The sequence below is a fragment of the Lepus europaeus genome, chromosome 8, assembly GCF_033115175.1.
Source record: "Lepus europaeus isolate LE1 chromosome 8, mLepTim1.pri, whole genome shotgun sequence".
NCBI classification, from domain to species: domain Eukaryota; kingdom Metazoa; phylum Chordata; class Mammalia; order Lagomorpha; family Leporidae; genus Lepus; species Lepus europaeus.
This window is the reverse complement of record NC_084834.1, coordinates 120,762,065-120,786,161: the sequence shown is the minus strand read 5'-3', so window position 1 is coordinate 120,786,161 and position 24,097 is coordinate 120,762,065. Positions and strand designations below refer to the sequence as shown.

Sequence of the window (24,097 nt, the reverse complement as noted above, 5' to 3'; positions counted from 1 at the left end):
CAGATCTGGTTGTTGTGGCCATTTGGAGAGTGAACCAATGGATAGCAAATCTCTCTGTTTCTGTCTCTCCCCCTCTCTCTGTTGTTCTTCCAAATAAATAAATATCTCTCATGAACATAGGGGCCAAAATCCTCAGCAAATACCAGTGAACAGAATCCACCAGTGGATAATAAAGAATTATTCACCACAATCAAGTGGTAGTTATTCTAGGTATGTGAGGCTGGTTCAACATTTCAAAATCAATAGTGTAATCTATCATATCAACAGGCTAACAAAGAAAAATCACACTATTGTATCAATAGATGCAGAAAAGGCATTTAAAAATCCAATACTCATTTATGATTTGAAAAAAAAGGCTGAATAAAATAAGAGTAGAGGAGAACTTCTTCAACTTGATAAAGAATGTCTACCAAAAATCCAACTAACATTATAATGCTGAAAACCCTAAAGATCTCTGGCTAAAATCAAGAAGGCAAGGGTGTCCCTTCTCAACACTGCTTTCCAAGAGAGTATTAGAAGTTTCAGTGAATGCAACCAGAAAAATAAATAAATAAAAGCCATACTGATTGGGAAGGAAGAAACAAAATTGTCTCTGGACAGATGATATGATTATCCAAGTAGAGAATCTAAAAGGATCAACAAACTTCTGGAAGCAATAAGCATTATAAAAAGGTAGTGAGATACAAGGTTAACAGGCAAAAAAAATTTCCCAGTAATGAACAGGTAGAATTTAAAATTACAAACACAGTACTATTTATATTAGTGTCCCAAAAAATGAAATCCTGAGGTTTTTGGGCCAGTGCTATGGCACAGCGGGTTAATGCCCTGGCCTGAAGCGCTGGCATCCCATATGGGCGCCGGTTCGAGACCTGGCTGCTCCACTTCCTGTCCAGCTCTCTGCTATGGCCTGGGAAAGCAGCAGAAGATGGCCCTAGTCCTTGGGCCCCTGCACCCATGTGGGAGACCTGGAAGAAGCTTCTGGATCCTGGCTTCGGATCAGCATAACTCCTGCTGTTGTGGCCATTTGGGGAGTGAACCATCGGATGGAAGACCTCTCTCTCTCTCTCTCTCTCTGCCTCTCCTCTCTCTGTGTAACTCTGACTTTCAAACAAATAAATAAATAAATCTTTAAGAAAAAGAAATCCTGAAGTTTTAATATAACAAAATATGTACAAGACTTATATGAAGAAACACTTCAAAACTCTGATGAAAGATATCAATGAAGTACTAAATAGATGAAATGATATTCTATGTTCATGGATAGAAAGACTCAGTATTATCAAGTTGTCAGTTCTCTGAAATTGACCTGTAGTGCTATGCAATCCTAATCTAAATCCCAGAAAGTTATTTTGTAGACATCAATAAACTCATTCTAAAGCTTATAGAGAGAGAGGCAAAAGACTTAGGACTGTCAACTCAATACTGAAGGAGAACAACAATGGCAAAAGACTGACTACCCCACTTTAAGACTGATTATAATAAGTGACAGTAATCAAGATAGTGTGGTACTGGCAAAAGAACAGGTAAGTAGATCAATGGAACAGAAAGAAAACCACAGAAATAGACCCTATAAATACATTCAATTGATCTTTTTTCTTCCTGTCAACAATTTAAATTTTAAAAATTTTAATTGACATATAACATTATATTCATTTATGGAACACTATATTATAATTTTATACTTTCACACAATGTGTAATGACCAATTGTGGTAATTAGCATTTCCATACCCTAAATATTTTCAATTTGATGTGTGGGGAACCTTCAAATTGTTTTCTATGTTTATTTTGAAGTATACAATAAACTGCTGTAGTACATAATTATCTTACAGCATGACAGAACATAAGAATTAATTCCTCTCACCTAACTGTATTTTGGTACTCATTATCCAACCTTTCTCTATCCTCCCTTTATTATTCTTACACTTTAGTGACCTATAGTCTACTCGCTATGTCTATGTGATCAACTATTTTAGCTTCCTCAAATGAGTAAGAACAAGAGGTATTTGTCTTTCTGTGCCTGGCTTATTTCACTTAACATAATGCCTTCCAGTTCCATCTATGTTGCTATAAATTACAGTATTTCTTTCATGTTATGATTGAAAAATACTGCATTGTGCAGCAAAGACAATACAATGGAGCAAGGATAATCCTTTCAACAAATGGTACTGGAACAACTAGACATCTATATGTAAAAAGAAAATGAATTAAGACAGCCTTTAAATCCTTCATAAAATTAATTCAAAATGGATAACAAACCTAAATGTAAAATTCCAAACTTAAAACCCCTAGAAAATAACACAGGAGAAAATCTAGATGACCTTGGGTATGGAGGTGACTTTTTTTTTTTTTTTTTTTTTTGACAGGCAGAGTAGACAGTGAGAGAGAGACAGAGAGGAAGGTCTTCCTTTTGCCGTTGGTTCACCCTCCAATGGCCGCCGCGGTAGCGCGCTGCGGCCGGCGCACCGCGCTGTTCCGATGGCAGGAGCCAGGTGCTTCTCCTGGTCTCCCATGGGGTGCAGGGCCCAAGGACTTGGGCCATCCTCCACTGCACTCCCTGGCCACAGCAGAGAGCTGGCCTGGAAGAGGGGCAACCGGGACAGGATCGGTGCCCCGACCGGGACTAGAACCCGGTGTGCCGGCGCCGCAAGGCGGAGGATTAGCCTGTTAAGCCACGGCGCCGGCCGGAGATGACTTTTTTGACATAACACAAAAGGCACTGTCCACTGAAGGCGTAACTGAGAAGCTTCACTTCATTTTTTAAAAAAATAAAACAGCAATTTTTAAATGTTATTTAAGGTATATAAACTTCATGCATTTCATATATACAATTTCAGGAACACAGTGATTCTTCCCACCCTACCCTCACTCCCATCCACACTACCACACTTATTCCTCCTCTCTCTCCTATTCCCACTGTTAATTTTTACAAAGTTCTATTTCAGTTTCCTTTATTCTCAAAAGATTAACCCTATGGTAAGCAAAGAGTTCAACAAATGGTATGAGGGGACAAAAAACAATGTCTTCAATGGTAGAGACAAGGGCTGTAAACAATCACCAAATCTCAAAATGTCAATTTCATTTCTATACATTATATTTTAGATATTCTATCAGTTATCACAGATCAGGGAAAACATGGTATTTGTCTTTCTGGGACTGGCTAATTTCACCAAGTATAATGATTTCCAATTGCATCCATTTTGTTGTAAAAGACAGGATTTCATTTTTTTTGTTTTGCTTCTGAGTAGCATTTTGTAGTGTATATGTTCCATAATTTATTTTTTCTCTTTAAATATTTTTTTTTGACAGGCAGAGTGGACAGTGAGAGAGAGAGACAGAGAGAAAGGTCTTCCTTTGCCGTTGGTTCACCCTCCAATGGCCGCTGCGGCTGGCGCATCGCGCTGATCCGAAGCCAGGAGCCAGGTGCTTCTCCTGGTCTCCCATGGGGTGCAGGGCCCAAGCACTTGGGCCATCCTCCACTGCCTTCCCGGGCCATAGCAGAGAGCTGGCCTGGAAGAGGGGCAACCGGGACGGAATCCGGCGCCCAACCGGGACTAGAACCCGGTGTGCCGGCGCCGCAAGGCGGAGGATTAGCCTGTTGAGCCACGGCGCCGGCCCTCTTTAAATATTTTTTTTTAATTGTATTTAAGTTATACAAATTTTATATATACAGATTTAGGAACACAGTGGGACTTCCCCCACCCTCCCTATGCCCACATTCCAATCCTTCCGCTCCCTCCATCTCAGATTCCTATTCTTAATTTTACAATCACCTATTTTCAGTATATTTAATGATCATATAGTTAACCCTACTCTAAGTAAAGGAGTCCAGCAGATAGTATGAATAGAAAGAAAACAAAACAAAACACTGTTCCTCAATGAAAGAGACAAGGGCTATAAGCAATCATCTATTCTCAAAATGTCTACTTCATTTCAGTACATTAATTTCAGGTATGTTATTAGTTACATCAGATCGGGGAAAACATGATATCTGTCTTTTTGGTTACAGCAGTTCGTGCAGAGCTGCACTTCATTTTAATGAAAACTTCTGCTCTGAGGAAAATAGTGACAGAGAATGAGAAGACAAATCATGGAACTGGGAAAATATTTGCAAAAGATAATCAATAAAGTAATGCTATCCTAAACATAAAAAAGAACTCTGAAAACTCAACAAAAAGAAAAAGACAACACAATTTGAAAGCTAGCAGACTCCTTAATAGACACTTTGCCAGGGAAGACAGACAGAGGGTAAGTAAACATCAGAGAGATGTGCGTCATCCTTTGTCATCAGGGCACTGCAAGTTAGAACAAGAGACACACACCTATAAGAAGGCCAAAACCTAAAACACTGAGAACACCACAGACTGGAGAGGATGTGCCACAGCAGGAACTCTCACTCATTGCTGGAGGAATGTAAGATGGGAAGCCACTATTTTAAAAAAGTAAATATTTATTTATTTGAAATGCAGAGTTACAGAGAGGGAAAGACAAAAAGAGCGAGGTCTTCCACCCACAAGTTCACGCCCCAGATGGCCACAGCGGCTGGGCTGAGCAGGCAGATGCCAGCAGTCTGGAACTCCATCTAGGCTTCCCACATGGGTGGCAGGGGCCCAAGTACTTGGGCTTCCTTCTGCTGTTTTCCCAGGCATATTAGCAGGAAGCGGGACTGGAAGTGCTCATAGGGGACGCCAGTGCCGCAGGCGACAGCTTGTCCCACTGCACCACCACACTGGCCTTGGAAGGCACTTTTATAAGAAACAGTACGAAAGGCCACAGTAGGCTCTCCGGTCTGCATTTCCAGCAAAGCCCAGCCTTACAGCCGTTTTCAGCAAAGTGCCAAGCTCACAGGTTGACGCCATTGTGGACCAGACCGGTACGGCGACAACTGGAGACCTAAAGTGACTTGCATCAACGCCACGTGGAGCAGATGAGTCAGTGAGCTCCAACCAAACATACTCCTATTTTACCGCCCGGCAATGGCCTTCCTCGGCATTTTCCCCCAATGAACTGAAAATTCACGTCTAGAGAAAAACTCGCACACAGATGTTTAGAGCAGCTTTATTCATAACTGCTCAAACTTGGAAGCTACAAGATCTCTTTCATGAGGTGAGTAGACAAATGAACCTAAGTTCTAATGTTGGAGCTTTTTAAGAATAAATCTTAGCTAAATTACATTGAATCCCTTTCCCTTGACCCATAGTTGTTTTTTTAAATATTTTTATTTTATTTTATTTGAAAGACAGAGTTACAGAGAGAGAGAGAGAGAATAATGCATCTGCTGATTCTCTCCCCAAATGGTCACAATGAACCGATCAGAAGCCAGGAGCTTCTAGACTTGGGCCCTCCTCTGCTGCTTTCCCAGGCACATTAGCAGGGATCTGGATCAGAAGCAGAGCAGCCAGGACTCGAACCAGTACCCATATGAGATGCCAGTGCTGCAGGCTGGGGCTTTAACCTGCTGCGCCACAGCATCGGCCCCAACCCATGGTTTTTATGTCTCCAATAAGCACAGTTGAAATTTATTTGCACATAACTGTTGGGCCTTTCATAATATTTCATAATATTTCCAGCTGGCCCTGGAACAGCTCTTCCTCTATGGTGAAATAATTTCCGGGATTTAGCTTTCTGTGGAACCCCAAGACACTACTTACAATGTAAGCGACAGGTGTGGTTTTTTCAAATTTGCTTTGGACTTTGAGACATTTTCAATTTACAACTCTTACCATGAGGTTGGGCTTAACAGGATTCTATACTTGTTGGTTTTCTTTATATGTGTTCTTTGAGTTTGAGAATGAGTTACCTGACCAAACAAAACTGGTTTGAGAGCTAAAAACTTTATAAGGTTTTCAGTTATTTATGATTTTTTCTTACCTTTTGAGGAAGCAGGAGAGAGAAAGATATGATTTTTTTTTTAAGTTTATTTGAAAGGCAGTGTTACAGAGAGAGAGAGGAAGAGACAGAGATATCTTCCATGCACTGGTTCACTCCCCAGATGACTGCCACAGCCAGGGCTGGGCCAGGCTGAAACCAGGAGCCAGGAGCATCACGCAGGTCTCCCATGTGGGTGCAGGGGCTTAAGCACTTGGGCCATATTGTGCTACTTTCCCAGGCATATTAGCAGGGAGCTGGATTAGAAGTGGAGCAGCTGGGACATGGATCAGCATCCATATGGGATGCTGGGACTATAGTCAGTGGTTTAACTCACTACGCGCCAGCACTGGCCACTATTTATGGTTTCTAAAATAGGACCCCTTTGATGTTTTGGAACAATACTGAGAAATGCCCCAGGTAGTGGACATCGGTCAATGATCTAGTTCCTCCCACATCCTTCTCTAGGCCCCGCAGCCACATTTGTTCAAGGCCACTGGATTCAAAGCTGAACTGGGCAGATCATTTTGTTTTCCTCATAGGAACTCAGAATAGCGACAGAGAACACCTGAGGTGGTAAGAGATGGGTTTCGGATACGAAGCCTTGCCAGCCCAAGACAGCCGAGGATGCTGGTCCTCAGGAAGCAAAGGATGGAAGCAGGCACTGAGCAGCGCCACAGTAGGAAGGCAGGTGACCTACGAAGACTGCCTCCAAAGCCCGGGGTCCCCAGACTGTAAAACGCTTAGAGGAGTCAGCTTCTTGTTTAGAAGTGCAGCATACTAGAAGGTAACTCAAGGAACAGGGAGGCCAAGAGAGGAGATGACTGCCATTAAGAAGAGGGTTTGTTACTCCCAGTTCCCAAGAAGATGTGGCCAAACGGGGAAGCATTAGTGTTGGTCCTGGCAGGATGGGGGAAGGGAGTGACTGTGGCTTCCGTGGGAAGCAGCAGGTGAGGCAGGATCACCAGCGGGAGGACTGGCTAGTCAGAATCACTTCAGCGGGCTCTGGAGCACAAGGGTTGCTCCTAAGTGTCTGGTACCTGAGCCCAGGGTCCTGAGGCCAGGTGTAACAGAGCTCGGAGTGTGCAAGCCCAAAAGAACATGATTGGACGTGTGGACTCTACATCAACTGGCTGGTCTGTATTTGAAGGTCGGGCCTCTGGAAGGAGACTCCTCAGGGTGCAGGGAGAGAAGGAAGGAGGCAGGAGGCCGAGGTGACTCAGGCATATTATTGGATGGTCCAGAACAAGGTGTGTCCAGCATATGCACGTAGGACAGCTGTTAAAGCATCAAGCTGACAGAAGCTAAAAGCCCGGTTAATGCATTTTATACCCAAACATGCTCTAAAATTTAGGTTCAAAATTTGCCCAGAGTTTCGAATAAGAAGCAACACCAGGACTAAATGCTAGCATGCTACACTGCCTCTACTATACCTTTGGCAAACTCCGCTGGCCCAGGGCTTAAAGCTGTTCTTTGCAGGAAAATGTGGGCCTTAGGACATTGAATCCAAAATAGCACAAGCAAAATTTTCCACAAAGTATTTCCTAGAAGGGAAAATGTTGCCTTTGGTGGCATATTTCCAAGCTATAATAGCATGACTGATTCCCTTTGAACAGTAATAAAGAAGTCACACCTACCCAGAACACTAATGGCTAATCCTTCACTTATCTGTCACTTAGAATTGATATGAAATGCCATGGGATGGTCAGCCCTGTTTCCTGCTTCTAAGGTGCTATATTACCCTTCCTGGGTTGAGGGTGCCACTGTGCCATCAACAGCCCTTCCCTCAAGGTGGAGACCCGAAGCCCCTTCTGCAACGCCATTCACCCTGACCCTCCCCACGGCAGCTTCTGGGTCTTCCTGAACACAGGCTCTTCTCCATCCTCTGTGCTGCACACTGAGATTCTACAGGCTGCCTGCTCACTAGCTGGGTAACACATTTTTGTCACATGCCTCTCCCTTTAGCTCACAAACTTCCAACTGGAGAAAGTGCGCTGCATTTCTTATTCCTCCCTTTCTCTGAGACTGTTCTCACATCAAAGCCAGAGCTGGAGCAGGAAGGCAGGAGCATAAGCAAGCTGTCAGAGCGCCGCCACACAGAACCAAAAGCAAGTGAAGTAGCACAGACTCAGCTGCGCTAAACCTAAATGACCTCAGCGCCTGCTGATGATTATTTTTGATTTTTAAAAAGTTTCCACTTCTTGATTTAAGCAGGAAGTGTGAGAAACTAAATGTATTATTCAGGAAGAATGCTAAGTGCCTTCGTTTAACTAAAGTTGAATGTAAAAGTCAGTTTGCACTTCTTTATAAATACTGCTCTGGTTTAGAATTGTAACAGCCTTGATGACTGCAGTGTAATTACATTTCAGGTGTCCGGAACATGTCACTAGACTCCACATTGGTGGCCTCTAAGTATGATTCTTCATAAAGCTAAATGTTCTTTTTTCTTTTTACTCTAACATTTCTATTTGAAATAAAGACTACTATAAAATAAAAAAAGTTTCCACTTCTCATCTCATGTTCTGGTTCATTCATGGAAGACAGGGCTGGTCTGGTGTCATTGTGGTACATACACGAATACTAAGAACCTCACCAAAGGCATCTGCGTCATGACATCTTAAAGTCAGCAGTCTCCAAGAGGACGCGCATGTCCCCACGTGCACCTGCTGCTGCTAATTCCTGACAGGTGAATGCCCAACTGACTTGGGGAAGCTTCCAGACAGGGCAGTACAACAGAGAAACAGATCCAGAAATGGAGCAAACACAGAGCTCACATATCAGCGTTAGTATTCTTACCTATGCCATTTAGTCAGTCAACAAGTGTTTATAGAATATGTATAAAGTGGCATGCACTGTTCTAGGTATTTAAAAAAAAAGAAAAATATTTTGTTGTATCTTATTTAATTTAAGCAGCCCAATAAGGAAGGTACTGTTAAGTCCGTTTTATACATGGAAACACTAAGCCTGGAAGAGTACATTTACTTGACAAAATACACATAACTAATCAGTGGTAACCACAGGATTCAGATTCAGGTGTGTGTGTCCAAGGCCCACACACTTTTCACCACATCCTGCCACTTTCCACCACAGTAAACATCTGTAAAGATTAACCTGAATTTCAAAGCAAATATATCAAATGAATCTGTTAATTAATTTCCTTTAAAACTGTAATAATTGTCTATAAATTATCTACAGAAAATGTGTACCTGAGAAATCTGCAAGTTTCTTGATATTGTTCTTGGACTCTCTGTGCAAGAAAACAGCAAAAATCCTAAACAACAAAATAAAATACAATTAACATCTCACTCTTTGCACACACACACACAGAGAAAATGCTGTCCCCAGCCACACACACATACTACATATGAAGTAACCCTGTAAAGTCATTCACCCTCTTTTCTCCTGGCCAAGGCAGGCAGGCAAAGATCTCCTATCCAACGCCGCCCCAAATGCCTGCAATGGCTGGAGTTGGACCCAGGGCCGGAGCCAGCAGCCAAGATTCAGTCAAAGGGTGGCTGTTGTAGTGCAGCTGCGTTAAGAGCCACTGGAGACACCTGCATCCCATTATGAAGCCCCGGGTTCCAGTTCCAGCTACTCCTGTTTCCAATCCAGTTTCCTGCTAATGTGCCTGGGAGGCAGCAGATGGTGGGTTCCTGCCATCCATGTAGGAGACCTTGATAGAGTTCCTGGCTCCTGGCTTGGTCCTAACCCAGCCCTGGCTGCTGTGGGCATCTGAGGAGTCAATCAGAAGATAGAAGATTTTTCTCCCTCTCTCCCTCCCCCTCTCCCTCTCTCCCTCCCTCCCTCTTTCCCTCTCCCTCTCTCTCCCTCTTTTTCCCTGTGGGATCCAGCTCCCTGTGGGAGGGTCCTGTTGCCTCCCAGGTCTGCACTGTTGGGAAGCTGGAATCGAAGTGAGAGCTAGGAATTGAATCCAGGAACTCTGATATGGGATGCAGTTGTCTTAACCACTAGGTCAAATGTCTGCCCCAACATGACTTTAAAATCCTTGATTCTTACCTTGGAATACATCTTTACTAGAAAAATGGCTCATTATTTCATGAAATACGTTTCAATGGCAGTAATAAATATTTTTAAAGGTTTATTTATTTATTTGAAGGGCAGAGACACAGAATGAGAGAGAGAAAGAGACAGAGAGAGAGAGAATCTTCCATCTGCTGGTTCACTCCTCAAATGGCTGCAATGGCCAGGGCTGTGCCAGGCTGAAGCCAGGACCCAGGAGCTTCTTCTGGGTCTCCCACGTGGGTGCAGGGGCCCAAGTACTTGGGCCATCCTCCTCTGCTTTTCCCAGCAGAGAGCTGGATCAAAAGTGGAGCAGCTGGGACTCAAACCGTTGCCCATATGGGATGCCAGCATTGCAGACAGAGACTTAACCTTCTATGCCACAGTGCCAGCCCCAGTAATATAGTTTTAAGTGTTTAAAAATAAACTAAGGAGGTAGGTACTCAGCCTAGTGGTTAAGACACTGGCTAGGATACGTGCATCCCTCATTCAGAAGACCTGGGTTTGGTTCCTGGCTCCAGCTCCCTGTTAGTGCAGACCCTGAGAGGAAGTAGTGGTAGATCCAGTAGTTGGGTTCCTGCCACCCACATGGGAGATCTGAATTAAGACCCCAGCTCTAGTCCTCTAGTAGAGGGGGTGCTTGCACTCTCCCACTCTCTGCTTCTCAAACAAACAAACATTTTAAAACTAAAGAACTCTAGTTTCTAGAGTGTCAATTTATTGGGTCAACAAGAGGAGTCACTGTGCACTTGCTCCTCATGTGGGATCTCTGTCCTTAATGTGCTGTACATTGTGATTTAATGCTATAACTAGTACTCAAACAGTATGTTTCACTTTGTGTTTCTGTGTGGGTGCAAACTGTTGAAATCTTTACTTAATATATACTAAATTGATCTTCTGTATATAAAGAGAATTGAAAATAAAAAAAAAAGAACTAGTTTCAGGTAGACTTAATTTTTAAAAAACAGATCTTTCTTAAACAATGACTTTTCATCTATTTAAGTTTTACTTTTTAAAAGGTTAAATTGTATAATTTTGATATAAACTGCTGATATTAACTGTTCTTCAAACTATTCCATTTTGAAGAGCATATTTTTCAACAAGCTGAGTAACCCTACACAGAAGGACAGTGGAGTACAAATGGATAAAATGGTATCCTAAAGCAACAGCCAGTTATTTCATCCCCCCTAACTCCAATATAAAACAAAATTTGTGAACTATAAGTTTAAAAAAAAGAAAAGAAAACATAAAAATATACTCTATTGCATCTTCCAAAGACTGAGATGTGGCTATGCCAATCAAACACAAGCTCCAGGTACAGGCATAAGATCTGGATAAAAATAAGGACACAACAACAGATTAAACAGGCAGCTTTTTCTTCAGTATGAACAAAAACCAAGGATTTCTCCTTGCTTCTTTTAAAGCATTTCACTCTAGGTTATTGACAGCAACACTTATGTTTTACAACGGAGTATATTTCCTAAAAACATCCTGAGATTTCTAGGCTTCAGCTGCTTGCCAGTCAGTACAGAATAGGCTATCAAACAACCTGACAAGTCTTTGCAGGTTAGAACATTGATCATTTCTTGTCTCCTGTGCAGGCCATTCGGGGTCAGTGATGACTCTGCCTGCCCACCAAAGACCCTGGGGTATCCAGCATGACAGAGGCTCCACCTGGGCAAACACAGAGCAGGGAACACAGAACGTGGTGGACCTCATGCTGGCTCTTAAGGCTTCTGCTCACTTCTGCTCATATATCAGTGGCCAAGGCAAGTCACATGGCCATGCCTGCCATCACCAGGGGAAAGGTGAACAATTCTTTCCCAGGAAGAAGAACTGAATGTTTACAGGCAATGGAAGCCTTCCACAAGTTCTAAGATTATACTTATCAGTGTGGTTTACCAAACAGTAAACCTGCAAACAGTAAAGTCTGCATCACTTCATTGTCACAGGGAAGGGGATGGGGGCAGCAACAGTTGGCTCTGCAGAATATTCACGTAGAACTAAGCTGCTCCTGCTATGTCTGACCTTCCACGTCAGGCAGTCTCGCAGCAAAGGGTAGGACAAAGCTAGGACAGTCGTAGAAGGAAAACCATAGCTGCTTCCAAATTACTCTCATGCCCAGCAGTTTCATCCATGGTAGTTCCTGCCTTTAGAGAGCTTTCAATTCCTTGTACTCTCTTACATCTCTAGGGGGGAAGAGGCAGGGAGGACAGAAGTGGGAGGGGCAATAGGGGACTGAGCTCTAGTGACAAATGTCTAGGCCCACCAGGTATAGACTCCCAGACATCTGATATGAGCACCTGGATTTACACAGCACCCCTGGATAGTGAGAGAAACACAAAATAAGAACACCAGATACCTTCTCCTTGTTGGATAAAAGCTGCTAAAACATGGTGGAACAGGTGAAGGTGTGTATGAGCTTCCTGGCTGATAAAACTCCACCAGGCTCTCAGGGGTGTCAAGCTCCTGGTTTCTAGGGGCGGAGTGACTCCCAGGCTGTTCCTACAGGTAACACAACTGCAGGTGAATGCCTCACCTCTGGTCACCATCATCAGTTTCTTTCCCTCTAGAGTGGGCAAAGTGCAGACAATTTATAAATACGTCCCTTGGAGCTGGCACTTGGGGTAACGGGTGAAGCCTCCACCTGTGGTGCTGGCATCTCACATGGGCATCAGTTCAAGTCATGGCTGTTCTGCTTCCAATCCAGCTCTCTGCTGAATGCCTGGGGTACCAGTGGAGGATGGCCCAAGTGCTTGGGCCCCTGTACCCATGTGGGAGACCCAGAAGAAGCTCCTGGCTCCTGGCCTCGGAGTGGCCCAGCTCTGGCTGTCACGGCCTTTTGGGGAGTGAACCAGAGAATGGAGGACCTCTCTGTCTCCCGTACTCTGTCTGTAGCTCTCTCAAATAAATAGATAATTTTTTTTTTAAAAAAAAGTACATCCCTTGGTTCCCTCTGGGTTTTGACCACCATTCTGGAGTTCCAGATGCTGTACTGCCCTGCCTAGGGGGTGTACACAGTACTGTAGGGATCCCAGTGCATCTGGCTGGACCCTGCACATGCCAGGTGATGGTCCTTAAGGAAGTCTTTAGACCTCATCTTCAATGTAGATGCAATAACAATACTTACCGCCCAGGGTTAGTGTAAGGATTAATGACTTCAGCTGGGAAAGCACTGATCCGCATGGCTGAGCTGCAGGAAGCCCTCTACCATGCTGGCCAGTTATGTTCATCACAGTGATGGTGAGGTGCCTCTGAGCTGTGCACAGAACCACGTGCCCTGGGCCTCCCCCTCTACTCAACCAGCACAGTGGCTCCTGCACTCTCTCCCAACCCAGCAGAGTAGAAAGCAGCTTGGCTTTCCTTCTTCTTGTATGTGAAAAAGTATTCGAATTCCCACAACAGTCCTTCTCATCCATGAACCTGAGGCTGAGGTGCCTCCAAGGCCCACCCCCCATTCCAGAGCTGTGCTTTGTATCTGGCCTTCCATCTTTGCATCCCTTGCTCTCCAGAGTCACAAATACTCCAAAACACACCTGCTGTGCACTAGGCAAATTCGCACCCACTGACCACTGAAAACACTGTAATACAAAGGAAGATAAAATGAGCTTTTAATGCCTTAGAACATCACATCTATTAAACTGAGATGCTCACTAAATCCAAGTCATCTCAACTTCCAAACCCTAAGGTTCCATTAAACGCGTTTCTCCCTCATCATGTTCTGCCTACTGCCCATTATGCCTATTGAGCAAATGCAGAGCAAATTAATTTGTTTTTCATCTTCTGGCAGGTTTCACAGTATTAAAGGAAAATAAAAGTGTTTTATTGATTTGATGGTGAATCTGAAAGGCTTTGAGATCTATCCTCAAGTCAATGAATGCTCTAAGGGTATAGATCATCAAAAATAAAAATAAAGGGCTCAACACATGGAGAAAGAAAAGGAACAGCTGTCATGTCACTGGCGTCCTCCGGAAAGCAAACTTTCATGCTGAAGCTACCAATAAGCTGAGAACACAATGCACCACGGGACAAACAGCCTTAGTGGGTGGCTTGCTGTGCTCAGGAAGGGAGGCGGCCCCACTCAGCCAGAACCAGTGTGAGGTCAGAGGAGGGTGTGACAAACTGAATCACGGGCCCCAATCTGTCACACACGCACACACGCATGTGCGTCCATGTCCTTTGACATGTAACTTTACATTACCTCTTGTGAAACAGGCAGTATTCTTCTCCACCCAGGACTTCAGGTTTGCCAGGAAATTTTTTTGGTTCATAACACATTAGCAGATGTATCCCAGAAGTGGTTCTCAAATGCTTAGGAAGCCCCTCCTGGGCTCTGCCAGGGCCAAGTGGCACCTGATCCTGAGAGGTGAATGAGAACAGACTCAAGACAACTTGCCACATGAGGCAAAGCTGCCTGCCTCATGCCCATGAGCCCAACCTGCAGGCCTCCAGGAAAACCAACTTCAATCAGCAGAGCTATCCTGGCAGATCCATGTAAAGCGAGAGGTTTTAGGGTGGTTTGCAGCTCAGTATTAGTGTGGTGACAGCCAACCAGTGCTGACAGTGACAACTTAGATGCATGACTTGAGCAGGATTATGCTGTCATTCACGGGAAGGAAGGCTTTCCTGAAGAGCTGTTTGAGGAGCAAATCAGAGGACAGTTCCGGAGTGTTCGTCTGATAGCTGAGCGCTGTTCTCTTAACTTGGAATTGCAAATCATCCTTGCTCTGCAGATAAAGGTCCTCAGGGCACTCCACACTCTTGTTAGGATTTTATTTATTTGAAAGGCAGAGTCACAGAGAGGGAAGGGGGCGAGGGATGAAAAGGGGGGGGGGGGGCGGGAGAGGGAGAGAGGGAGGGAGAGAGAGGGAGAGGGAGAGGGAGAGGGAGAGGGAGGGAGGGAGGGAGGGAGGGAGAGGGAGAGGGAGGGAGGGAGGGAGGGAGGGAGAGATCGAGAGAGAGATCGAGAGAGAGAGAGATCTTCCATCTGCGGGTTCACTCCCCAGATGGCTGCAATGGCCAGGGCTGGGCCAGGCTGAAGCCAGGAGCCAGGAGCTTCTTCTGGGTGGGTCTCCCACATGGGTGCAGGGGCCCAAGGACTTGGGCCATCCTCCACTGCCCTCCCAGGCACATTAGCAGAGAATTGGATAGGAAGTGGAGCAGCCAGGACTCAAACTGGTGCTGATATGGGATGCCAGTGCTGCAGGCAGCAGCTTAACATACTGCCACCGTGCCTGGTCCAAGGGTACCCCACATTCTAAAGACAGCTTCTGGAGAACCACACCCAAACCACAACAGCTGTAGCAACTGTACTGTGAGAAATGATGACAATATAACACCCACAATGAACTGCCTGCAGCAGAGGTGGTGTCTGTAGGAACTGCTCAGATTCAGTTCCACTCAGCAGGTGGAGAGGGTCCTCAGAGCAGTGGATGACAAAAGCTGAGGAAGTAGGGGAGTTTGCTGTGACAGACCTAAGTTCCAAAGGAACCTGGAGGAGAGTTTAGGAGATTAAGAAACTGGGTCAGATGCTTTGGAGTCAAAATGGAAGACAACATGGAAGTTCTGGGGCCAGGCCTTCTAGCAGATGTGGGACCTATGGGACTGGGAAGGACAGGGTCAAGTTCAAGCCAAACAGTATGGAGCCACTGGCAACAGTCCCCTCCTGCTGGCCTCAACGTGTGAGTGGCAGGCCTCCTTCCTCTGTCCATAGATGGAGCTGGCAATGAAGCACAACAGCAAGGGAGAAGAGTTAGAGAGCAATTCATCACATACCTGTTTCAACAAAGAGGAACCAGCTTAGACAGGACAGTGATTGATGGTGTTGGGTATTAAAACATATTGAATTGGTCTGGTTCTCGCTGGGAACTGTAAAATTGCAAAACTCCAAGCATACTTTTGGAAATGAATTTTTATACTCTCAACTACACCTGAGCCCTAATTCTTAAATGAATCCAGAATTAAAACACATAAATGATTTAATTAGATGGAATATGCATAAACAAGATCCTTCTTAAGGATTCTTCCCCACTGTGGACATTAATTAGTCATTGGCACAGAATGTATTCAGACTCACTTCTGCTGAAAATTGCAATGTGACACTGAGTTGTTATTTATGAAAGATAATTATGTACTATATTGCTGTTTCTAAATATAATATTTCTTAAAGTTTCTAAATATAATATTTCTTAAGCCACATGTCCATGACTAGATGACCAGTTGATAAAATGACATATCATACAATAGATGTGTTTTAAAATGAGGTCTGTCTCTATATACCAATGAGTTATTACTATTAATTAGAGGTAGAACATAGGAATGCACACAAGAGATTAGACATAAAATACTTTTTTCCAGGGGTCATTTCTTTCAAAGGTAGAAATATTGAATGTTCTATTTTCAAGTTTGTGTAGTCTTTTTCACTGTGTTCAGCTGTAGCACAGAGAAACAGAGGTATATAAATGAAGCAGTTATTTGTCATGGTCAGCAGACAATCTCAAGCCTAATCTAAAGGTCTTGTTGTCCTTTGATGAATCCCGCTTGTCCTTTACGCCTGTCTGAAACCCACTTCTGTGCTGATCTGTGCACTTTGCAATCCCTCACATTTCCTGTTTCAGGTGAAGCTGCCTTTGCAGCAGGATATCCTAATTTATATCCAAACCAGATTGAAGTTGGAAGAACTGGTGACCTGGTGATCCTTGTAGAAGTCAGTCCTTGTGCACTGACCATCAACAGGGGTTCATTTTGGACTGAGAAAAGAAATGCATTTCTTTGCTGGGGTGAGCAGGGATCCCAGAAGAGGAAGAAAGAGGTGAACATGAGATGGCTTCCATACCCTCACAATCCTAAGCTCTGGTTTTGAATAATGATGGAAAGAAGGTTTAACCAGAAAACTGAAGGGCACAGAGAAGAAGCCCACTCGTCCGGCAACAGAACGAAAGACCACTGTGTAGGACTGATACTGTCCAGACGCATTCCCAGGGCCGCAGAAGGAGCTTAATGAGGAGGCAGGAGCAGAGAAATGTGAGTGGCTGTGTTTCTCAACTTAAGCAAATACCATCTTGGGAATGCCCAAAATAAGGAGAGTGATTCAAGAGAGGAAATAAAGAGCTTTCATAGCTTGGGCATTAATGATAATAGATCTGTATTGATACTCAAGGCCTGGGGGAGGCCATATGGGGCTCGCACATACAACATTATACAAGGTATCAGGACTTGGCCAGCCTATCCTAGAGTATGGGCCTATAGCTCCTACCCCAAGAGGTTCTATTAAATGATCCCTATTTCTGTACTTCTGGTTTTTTAAGTTATTTATTTATTTGAAAGTCAGAGTCAGAGAGAGAGAGAGAGAGAGAGACTGGTCTTCCATCTACTGGTTCACTCCCCAAATGGCTGCAATGGCCAGGGATAGGCCAGACCAAAGCCAAGAATGAGGAGCTTCTTCTGGGTCTCCCACATGGGTACAGAGACCCAAGGACTTGGGACAACTCCCACTTCTTTCCCAGACACACAAGCAGGGAGCTGGATCAGAAGTGGAGCAGCGAGGACTTGAACTGGCACCCATATGGGATGCCGGCATCACAGGAAGCAGCTTTACCTACTATGCCACAATGCCAGCCCCTATTTTTATATTTCTGACTACTTAAAAACCACGGCTTACTATCCCTATAGGACTACTGTCCCAATTCGATCAGTATAGCTATAATAAAATACCTGGCACTTGGTCATTAATAATAAAAATAAATTTCCTTCTCACGGACCTGGAGGCCGGAAGTCCACTATCAAGATGCAGGCATCTGGTGAAGGGCTTCTTGCACATGCAGAGGGTAGCACATGGTGACAGTGAGGGAACGTGTGTACTCAGTGCTCTCCTCTTTTTTTTTGTTAAAGATTTTATTTATTCATTTAAGAGGTAGAGTTATAGACAGTGCGAGGGATAGACACAGAGAAAGGTCTTCCATTCGTTGGTTCACTCCCCAAATGGCAGCAGTGGCTGCAGCTGGGCTGGTCAGGAGCCAGGAACTTCCTCTGGGTCTCCCACGCGGATGCAGGGGCCAAAGAGCTTGGGCCATCTTCTAAAGCCTTCCCAGGCCAAGGCAGAGAGCTGGATCAGAAGAGGAGCAGCCGGGCCAGCGCCGTGGCTTAACAGGCTAATCCTCCGCCTGCAGCACCAGTACCCCAGGTCCTAGTCCCGGTTGGGGCGCCAGATTCTGTCCTGGTTGCCCCTCTTCCAGGCCAGCTCTCTGCTATGGCCCGGGAAGGCAGTGGAGGATGGCCCAAGTCCTTGGGCCCTGCATCTGCATGGGAGACCAGGAGAAGCACCTGGTTCCTGGCTTCGGATCAGCGTGATGCGCTGGCCACAGCAGCCATTGGAGGGTGAACCAACGACAAAAAGGAAGACCTTTCTCTCTGTCTCTCTCTCTCTCACTATCCACTCTGCCTGTCAAAAAAAAAAAAAAAAAGAAGAAGAAGAGGAGCAGCTGGGATTTGAACCAGCACCCATATGGGATGAAGGCCTCACCGACAGAGGATTAACCTACAGCGCCACAACACTGGCTCCTCTCCTCTTCTTCTTATAAAGCCATTATGCCCACCCCCCGCACTTCCTGCCACAACCTCATCTAATTCTAATTTCTTCCCAAAGGCTCTACCTCCAAATGCCATCAAAATATGAAATTGGGGATTAAGCTTCCAATACAAGAACTTTTGGGGGACACATTCAAAGCATTCAACTACACTTGAATTTAGGTTATAACTTCTTTAAGTTTGAAAACTATCAAAATACCTCATTTCTGTTTTTAAACTCAAATCACCTGGGTTAATATCATAAAATTCATAGAACTTTTAATTTCTCTTTTAGTTTTGATCAAATTTTATATGAAACATCTTCACTTGACACTGAGACTTAAAACTATCCTTTTTTGGGAATATAATCAAAAAGGGACACGTTTTCCAAAGACCCATGAACTGAGAATCCTTGAAAATGTATTTGATTTTAAGTTAAATGACTGATTATTCCTAAATAAAAAATAGTGGGGTCAAAAAGAAACAGAGGGGAGGACTATGGCGTAGTAGGTTAAGCCTCTACCTGTGGCTCCAGCATCCCATATGGATGCCGTTGGAGTCCCAGCTGCTCCACTTCCGATCCAGCTCTTTACTTATGGCCTGGGAAAGCAGTAGAAGATGGCCCAAGAACTTGGACTCCTGCTCCCATGTGGGAGACCCAGAAGAAGCTCCAGGTTCCTGGATTCGGATCAGTCCAGCTCCAGCCTTTGCCTCCATTTGGAAGACTCTCTCTGCCTCTGCCTCTGCCTCTGCCTCTCTAACTCTGTCTTTCAAATAAAATAAGTAAGTCTTTAAAAAAAGAAAGAAAGAAAGAAAGAAAGAAAGAAATACAGGCTCAATGACTTTTGCCACATTTCTCCATTCAGGTCCTGGGCAAAAGTGAGTCTTTCACTTAAATGTGTCATAGGGTGTATTGGAAGGGACATAAATAATGGGAACTGGGACTTGGAAAATGGCAAGCTGACTCAACCTCTTGGAGCGTCATTCATTAGATCCAGCTGCAAGAGCTAGAAGTTATAAAAAATGTATGTCCAGTTTCTTTTTCAGTATTAACACAGCATGACTTTAAACGTTGGTTCTGACTGAGAAATTCTTCTCTGCAGGTGCTTTTTACCCCTCTGTGACCTCAGCAAGCTGCTGGGGCCTCAGGAGACTAAACAAATTGCTAACTGAAAAATTCATTATGGTGTCAGCTCCCTTTCCAAAACATAAAATGTACTCTCTACTATCTGCTCTTCTGAACCCCCTGAAACCTTAATCTTCAAGGCCTCATGTGCTCAAATGACGCCATCTCTTGTCCATTATTAATCTACTGGATAGAGTTTTTAAAAAACACACCACACCCCAAAGTCCGAAAGTGAGAACTGAAAATGCCACTAGCAAGCAAATTAATTTCCTGAAATGAGCAGTATCAACAGTGATGACAAGGGTGATATGAAGGCAGGGGATTCCTGAAAGGAAGCGTGAAGTATTTAACTCTTCAGACTGCACTGGCAAATAGATGGTGGCAAGTGGATGAGAAGATCCAGGGCATGAAGTCACTGTTAGAAGTCCATGAACAAGAGATTCCATTTTATGCAGATATGCAGATAATATATATGAAAATACCATGTTTAGGCATTATTTTGAAAATATAAATTTGAGTCATATGGGCAAAGTTCCAGACAATACAGAGAAAGCAGGTAGCTGCTCACCTTATCACAATCCAAAGACTCATAAAAAGAGCCCAGGGGGTCTGGCATTGTGATGTAGCAGATTAAGCCACTGCCTGTGATGCCAGCTTCCCATGTGGGTCCTGGTTCAAGTTCTGCTGCTCCACTTCTGATCCAGTTCTCTGCTAATGTGCCTGGGAAAGCAGCAGAAGATGCCCAAGTACATGGGCCTCTGCATCCACATGGGAGACCCAGAAGAAGAAGCACCTGGCTCCTGGCTTCGGATCGGCGTAGCTCTGGCCATAGCGGCCATTTGGGGGGTGAACCAAAGGAAGGAAGACCTTTCTCTCTGTTTCTCTCTCTAACTCTATCTATCAAATAAATAATTAAAAAAAAAAAGAACCCTTGCAGTCTCTCTCTCTTTTTTTTTTTTTTTTTTTTTTTTTTTGACAGGCAGAGTGGATAGTGAGAGAGAGAGAGACAGAGAGAAAGGTCTTCCTTTTTGCTGTTGGTTCACCTTCCAATGGCCTCTGCGGCCAGCACATCTCGCTGATCCGAAGCCAGGAACCAGGTGCTTCTCCTGGTCTCCCATGCGGGTGCAGGGCCCAAGCACTTGGGCCATCCTCCACTGCCTTCCCGGGCCATAGCAGAGAGCTGGCCTGGAAGAGGGGCAACTGGGATAGAATCCGGCGCCCTAACTGGGACTAGAACCCGGTGTGCCAGCACCTCAAGGTGGAGGATTAGCCTGTTAAGCCACGGCGCCGGCCCCCTTGCAGTCTTGATCATGATTAAGAACCAGATTTTCTTTCTCTGAAAGCTTGGGGACACCTTCCTAACTAAATTCAGTTCAAAGAATTTATCTAAAATTTAGTTCATGGGAAATTATTGCAGAAATGAATTAAATGGATGAAGAAACTGGAAGCTGAACAAAAGAAAAATCCATGGATTATTCATGGATAATGTTTTGTTCTTAAAAATAGCATTTTTTTAATGATAACATATTAAGGATTGAATAAAAAATAAGCAAAATGACGTTATTTAAAGAGAGAATGGCTAAGACTATGACCTAACTTCACCTTGATGATCACAGCATATCTGACGAGAAAAGGTGTCCCTCAGAAGAGTCATCTTCCTGGTGCAGGAAATGGGAATTTGGGGAGGTGGAGTGAAAAGTGCCCAGCACTGGTAAGACACGGGGTCTGAGGATGCGACGGCTCACTTGAGAGGTGCTCTTCGCTGCAGGGACTGGATTTATACCACGTGTCCCTCTGGCAACCACTTACACAACTTCACTTTAATTCTGTCTTCACTTAGCAATGCTCTGACTGTTAATTCAGTCTCTCAGGTACCCTGATACTGGAAGGATTCATTAGATGATAAAAAATGAATATTTTACTGACTGGAAAGAGTTAGTCCCCATTGAAATTAATAAATCAATAATTGGATTTATGTAACATTCTATTGTAAGTTAATATGAGCTTGTCCTCTCCTCCTCTTGGCAATCTGTCAGGCACTGGCACAGAAACTTCTGGAAACAGAATTCCAAATCAGACTTGGACAATGGGATTCCATCTCCCAGGCAGAAAACTAGCCAGTGCCCTGAGTTAACTCCACTCTCACAGGTTACAAAAAAAAAAAACCTGTAAGAATACACAATCTACTTAATATCCTGTGAATTTAGTACTAGATGATACTGACTCAGAAATCAACTTTATAAATCAAAAACCAACATTAAACTTATTAGACTGCACAAGTATAGACATCATATCTATCTTGCTTATTGTAGTCTCTAACATGGTATCTGACATTTTTAGGAACTCAATATTTTTTGAACAATAAAATTTTAAAAAAGAAGATTTAAAAAATTCAGGCTTTTTCCAGAAGATTAAGCCACTGATGAGATGTGATGAGCTTTCATATGACTATCATGCCAAGTGGTTTCCATCCCTTTGAGGAGCTAGTCATGAGAATTTTTAGAGGATAGAAAGAACTGTGAAAAACAGATCAGTAACACAATCAGACTGTTCTTTGTGGCACAAAGTTATACAGACATAAAGTCCAAAGAGGTAAAGTTGTTCCTGCTTTAATATATAAGAACAAACAGATTCAAATCATTTCCTATTTATGTTTACTATTCTGCCGGAGAAAAGAAACACCCGAAAGCCCACTGTCTTTGTCTATTCTATACAGGTTCAGATATACATCATCTGCAGAGGTAAATTCACAAAAACTTGACAGACAGAAAGTGAAGAGAGGTAACCGCCCAGAAAAGGTGATAAACACAGGAGCGGGTGTTCATGCTGTCCGTAAGACACTTGTGCCGCATGCTGGAGTGCCTAGGTTTGGTTCTGAGCTCTGACTCCGGACTCCAGCTTCCTGCCAATACAGACCCTTGGAGGCAACAGTGATGGCTCAAGTTATTCAGGTCCCTGCCACCCACATGGGAGATGTGAACTGGATTCCCAGCTCTCAGTCTTGACCCAGGCCAGTCCTGGCCTTTGCTGGCATTCAGGGAGTGAACCAGTGGATGAGAACTCACTCCTGTCTGTCTCTCTCTTTCTCTAATAACTAAATAAATAAATTTAAATGTGATTAACAGCTACCTTTATGTTAGCCTTACTTTGAGGGAACAGAGTGACAAACCATAGTAGCTAATTCAGGACACTCAAGTTGTTGAAATATTATGAACTGTGCAACATCTAAGTTATTCTTACACTGTTACAGGGTCAGAGTTTAGTGAGGTTATTAGGTGAAGCAAAATAAGCCATTCACAAAAGGACACAGAGTGTATGATTCCACTTATGTGGGGGATCCAAAGGCCATTCCTAGAGGCAGAAAGCAGAACAGAGGTTACCTGGGGATGCAGGAAGAGGGAAATAAGAGTTAGTGCTGAATTATAGAGTGCCATTTTGGGATGATGAGAAAGTTCTGGAGAAGGATGGGGTGGTTGCACAACACCGTGAATGCACCTAATGTCACTGAATTTTATACTGAAAAACAGTGAAAATGATCAATTTTATGTGATGTGCATTTTGCCCAGTAAAATAAGAAATATCTGACAAGAACTAATGGGGAGGGCAGGCCAGCACCGTGAGTGCAGAGATGGCTGCTCTGATAAAATGCCCTGAGTGACGATATGCAGATACAAGATGGCGGAATAGGCAGGGAGCACACTTAGTCCGGAGCGAGAGAAAGTTTAATATAAGTGGAGATACTGCAGGGTCAAGGAAGAGTAGGGGAAGAAACAGCAGAGGAAACTCTTCCGGAACTAGTGATTCACAGTGTACCTGCGTGGAGAGTGTGGGAGCCCAAGTTCGGGACACCAGCAGCAGACTCAACGCACCAGCGCTGGAACGCGAGGTGAGCCGAACCACAATAGCCCGAGACACCAGCGGGGAAGCGGAAAGAGGAGGCTAGAGGGAACGAGGCTTGAAACTTCGTGGGGAAAAGTTCACCAGGCTAACTAGAAGAGAGAGAGGAAAAAAATAAAAAAAGCGACCGATACGGACACAAGTTTCTCTCTCTCCGCTCACCTCTCAAAGGCGAGCAAGACAGAGCAGGCGCCATTTTGGACATACGTCATAAGCAGGGCGACCTCAGGTCTGCACCGGCCCTGAGCCTAACAGAAAAACCTGACTCTGGGGGGAGGGGTGAAATAACAGGAGATTAGCATCTAACTTGGCAACCCAGTGGGAGATTTCAGGAGAATTGGAGCCCACACTGAGGGCAGCAGAGATTCCCTGTGTGGTCCGTGGGAAAGAGCTTCCGATCTCTGGCTCCTGTGGGTATATCATTTGCCTGCTAACTACCTCCAATTACGTTCAGCTGTGCGGAATTACTTCCCTTTTGAATCAAAAAAGAGAGAGATTTACCACACCTAACCTGGGAGTGTCATCTTTGACACACCCTCAGCCCTGAGGAACCAAACACAGCTCTCAGTCCACACTTATCTCAAACCTCTAAGGTTCCACTGAAAGCAGACAGTCCACTTAA

The 24,097-nt window shown here is 44.2% G+C and overlaps 1 protein-coding gene across 1 annotated transcript in view; it reads right to left on the bottom strand.

Annotated features, from left to right (window-relative positions):
* LOC133765372 (cyclic nucleotide-binding domain-containing protein 2-like) overlaps window positions 1-24,097 on the bottom strand; it is a 108,003-nt gene that overhangs the window by 37,897 nt on the left and 46,009 nt on the right. The window contains exon 7 of the mRNA XM_062198941.1: window positions 9,074-9,138. Within this exon, the coding sequence (XP_062054925.1) occupies window positions 9,074-9,138 (65 nt within the window). The remainder of the gene's footprint in view (window positions 1-9,073; window positions 9,139-24,097) is intronic.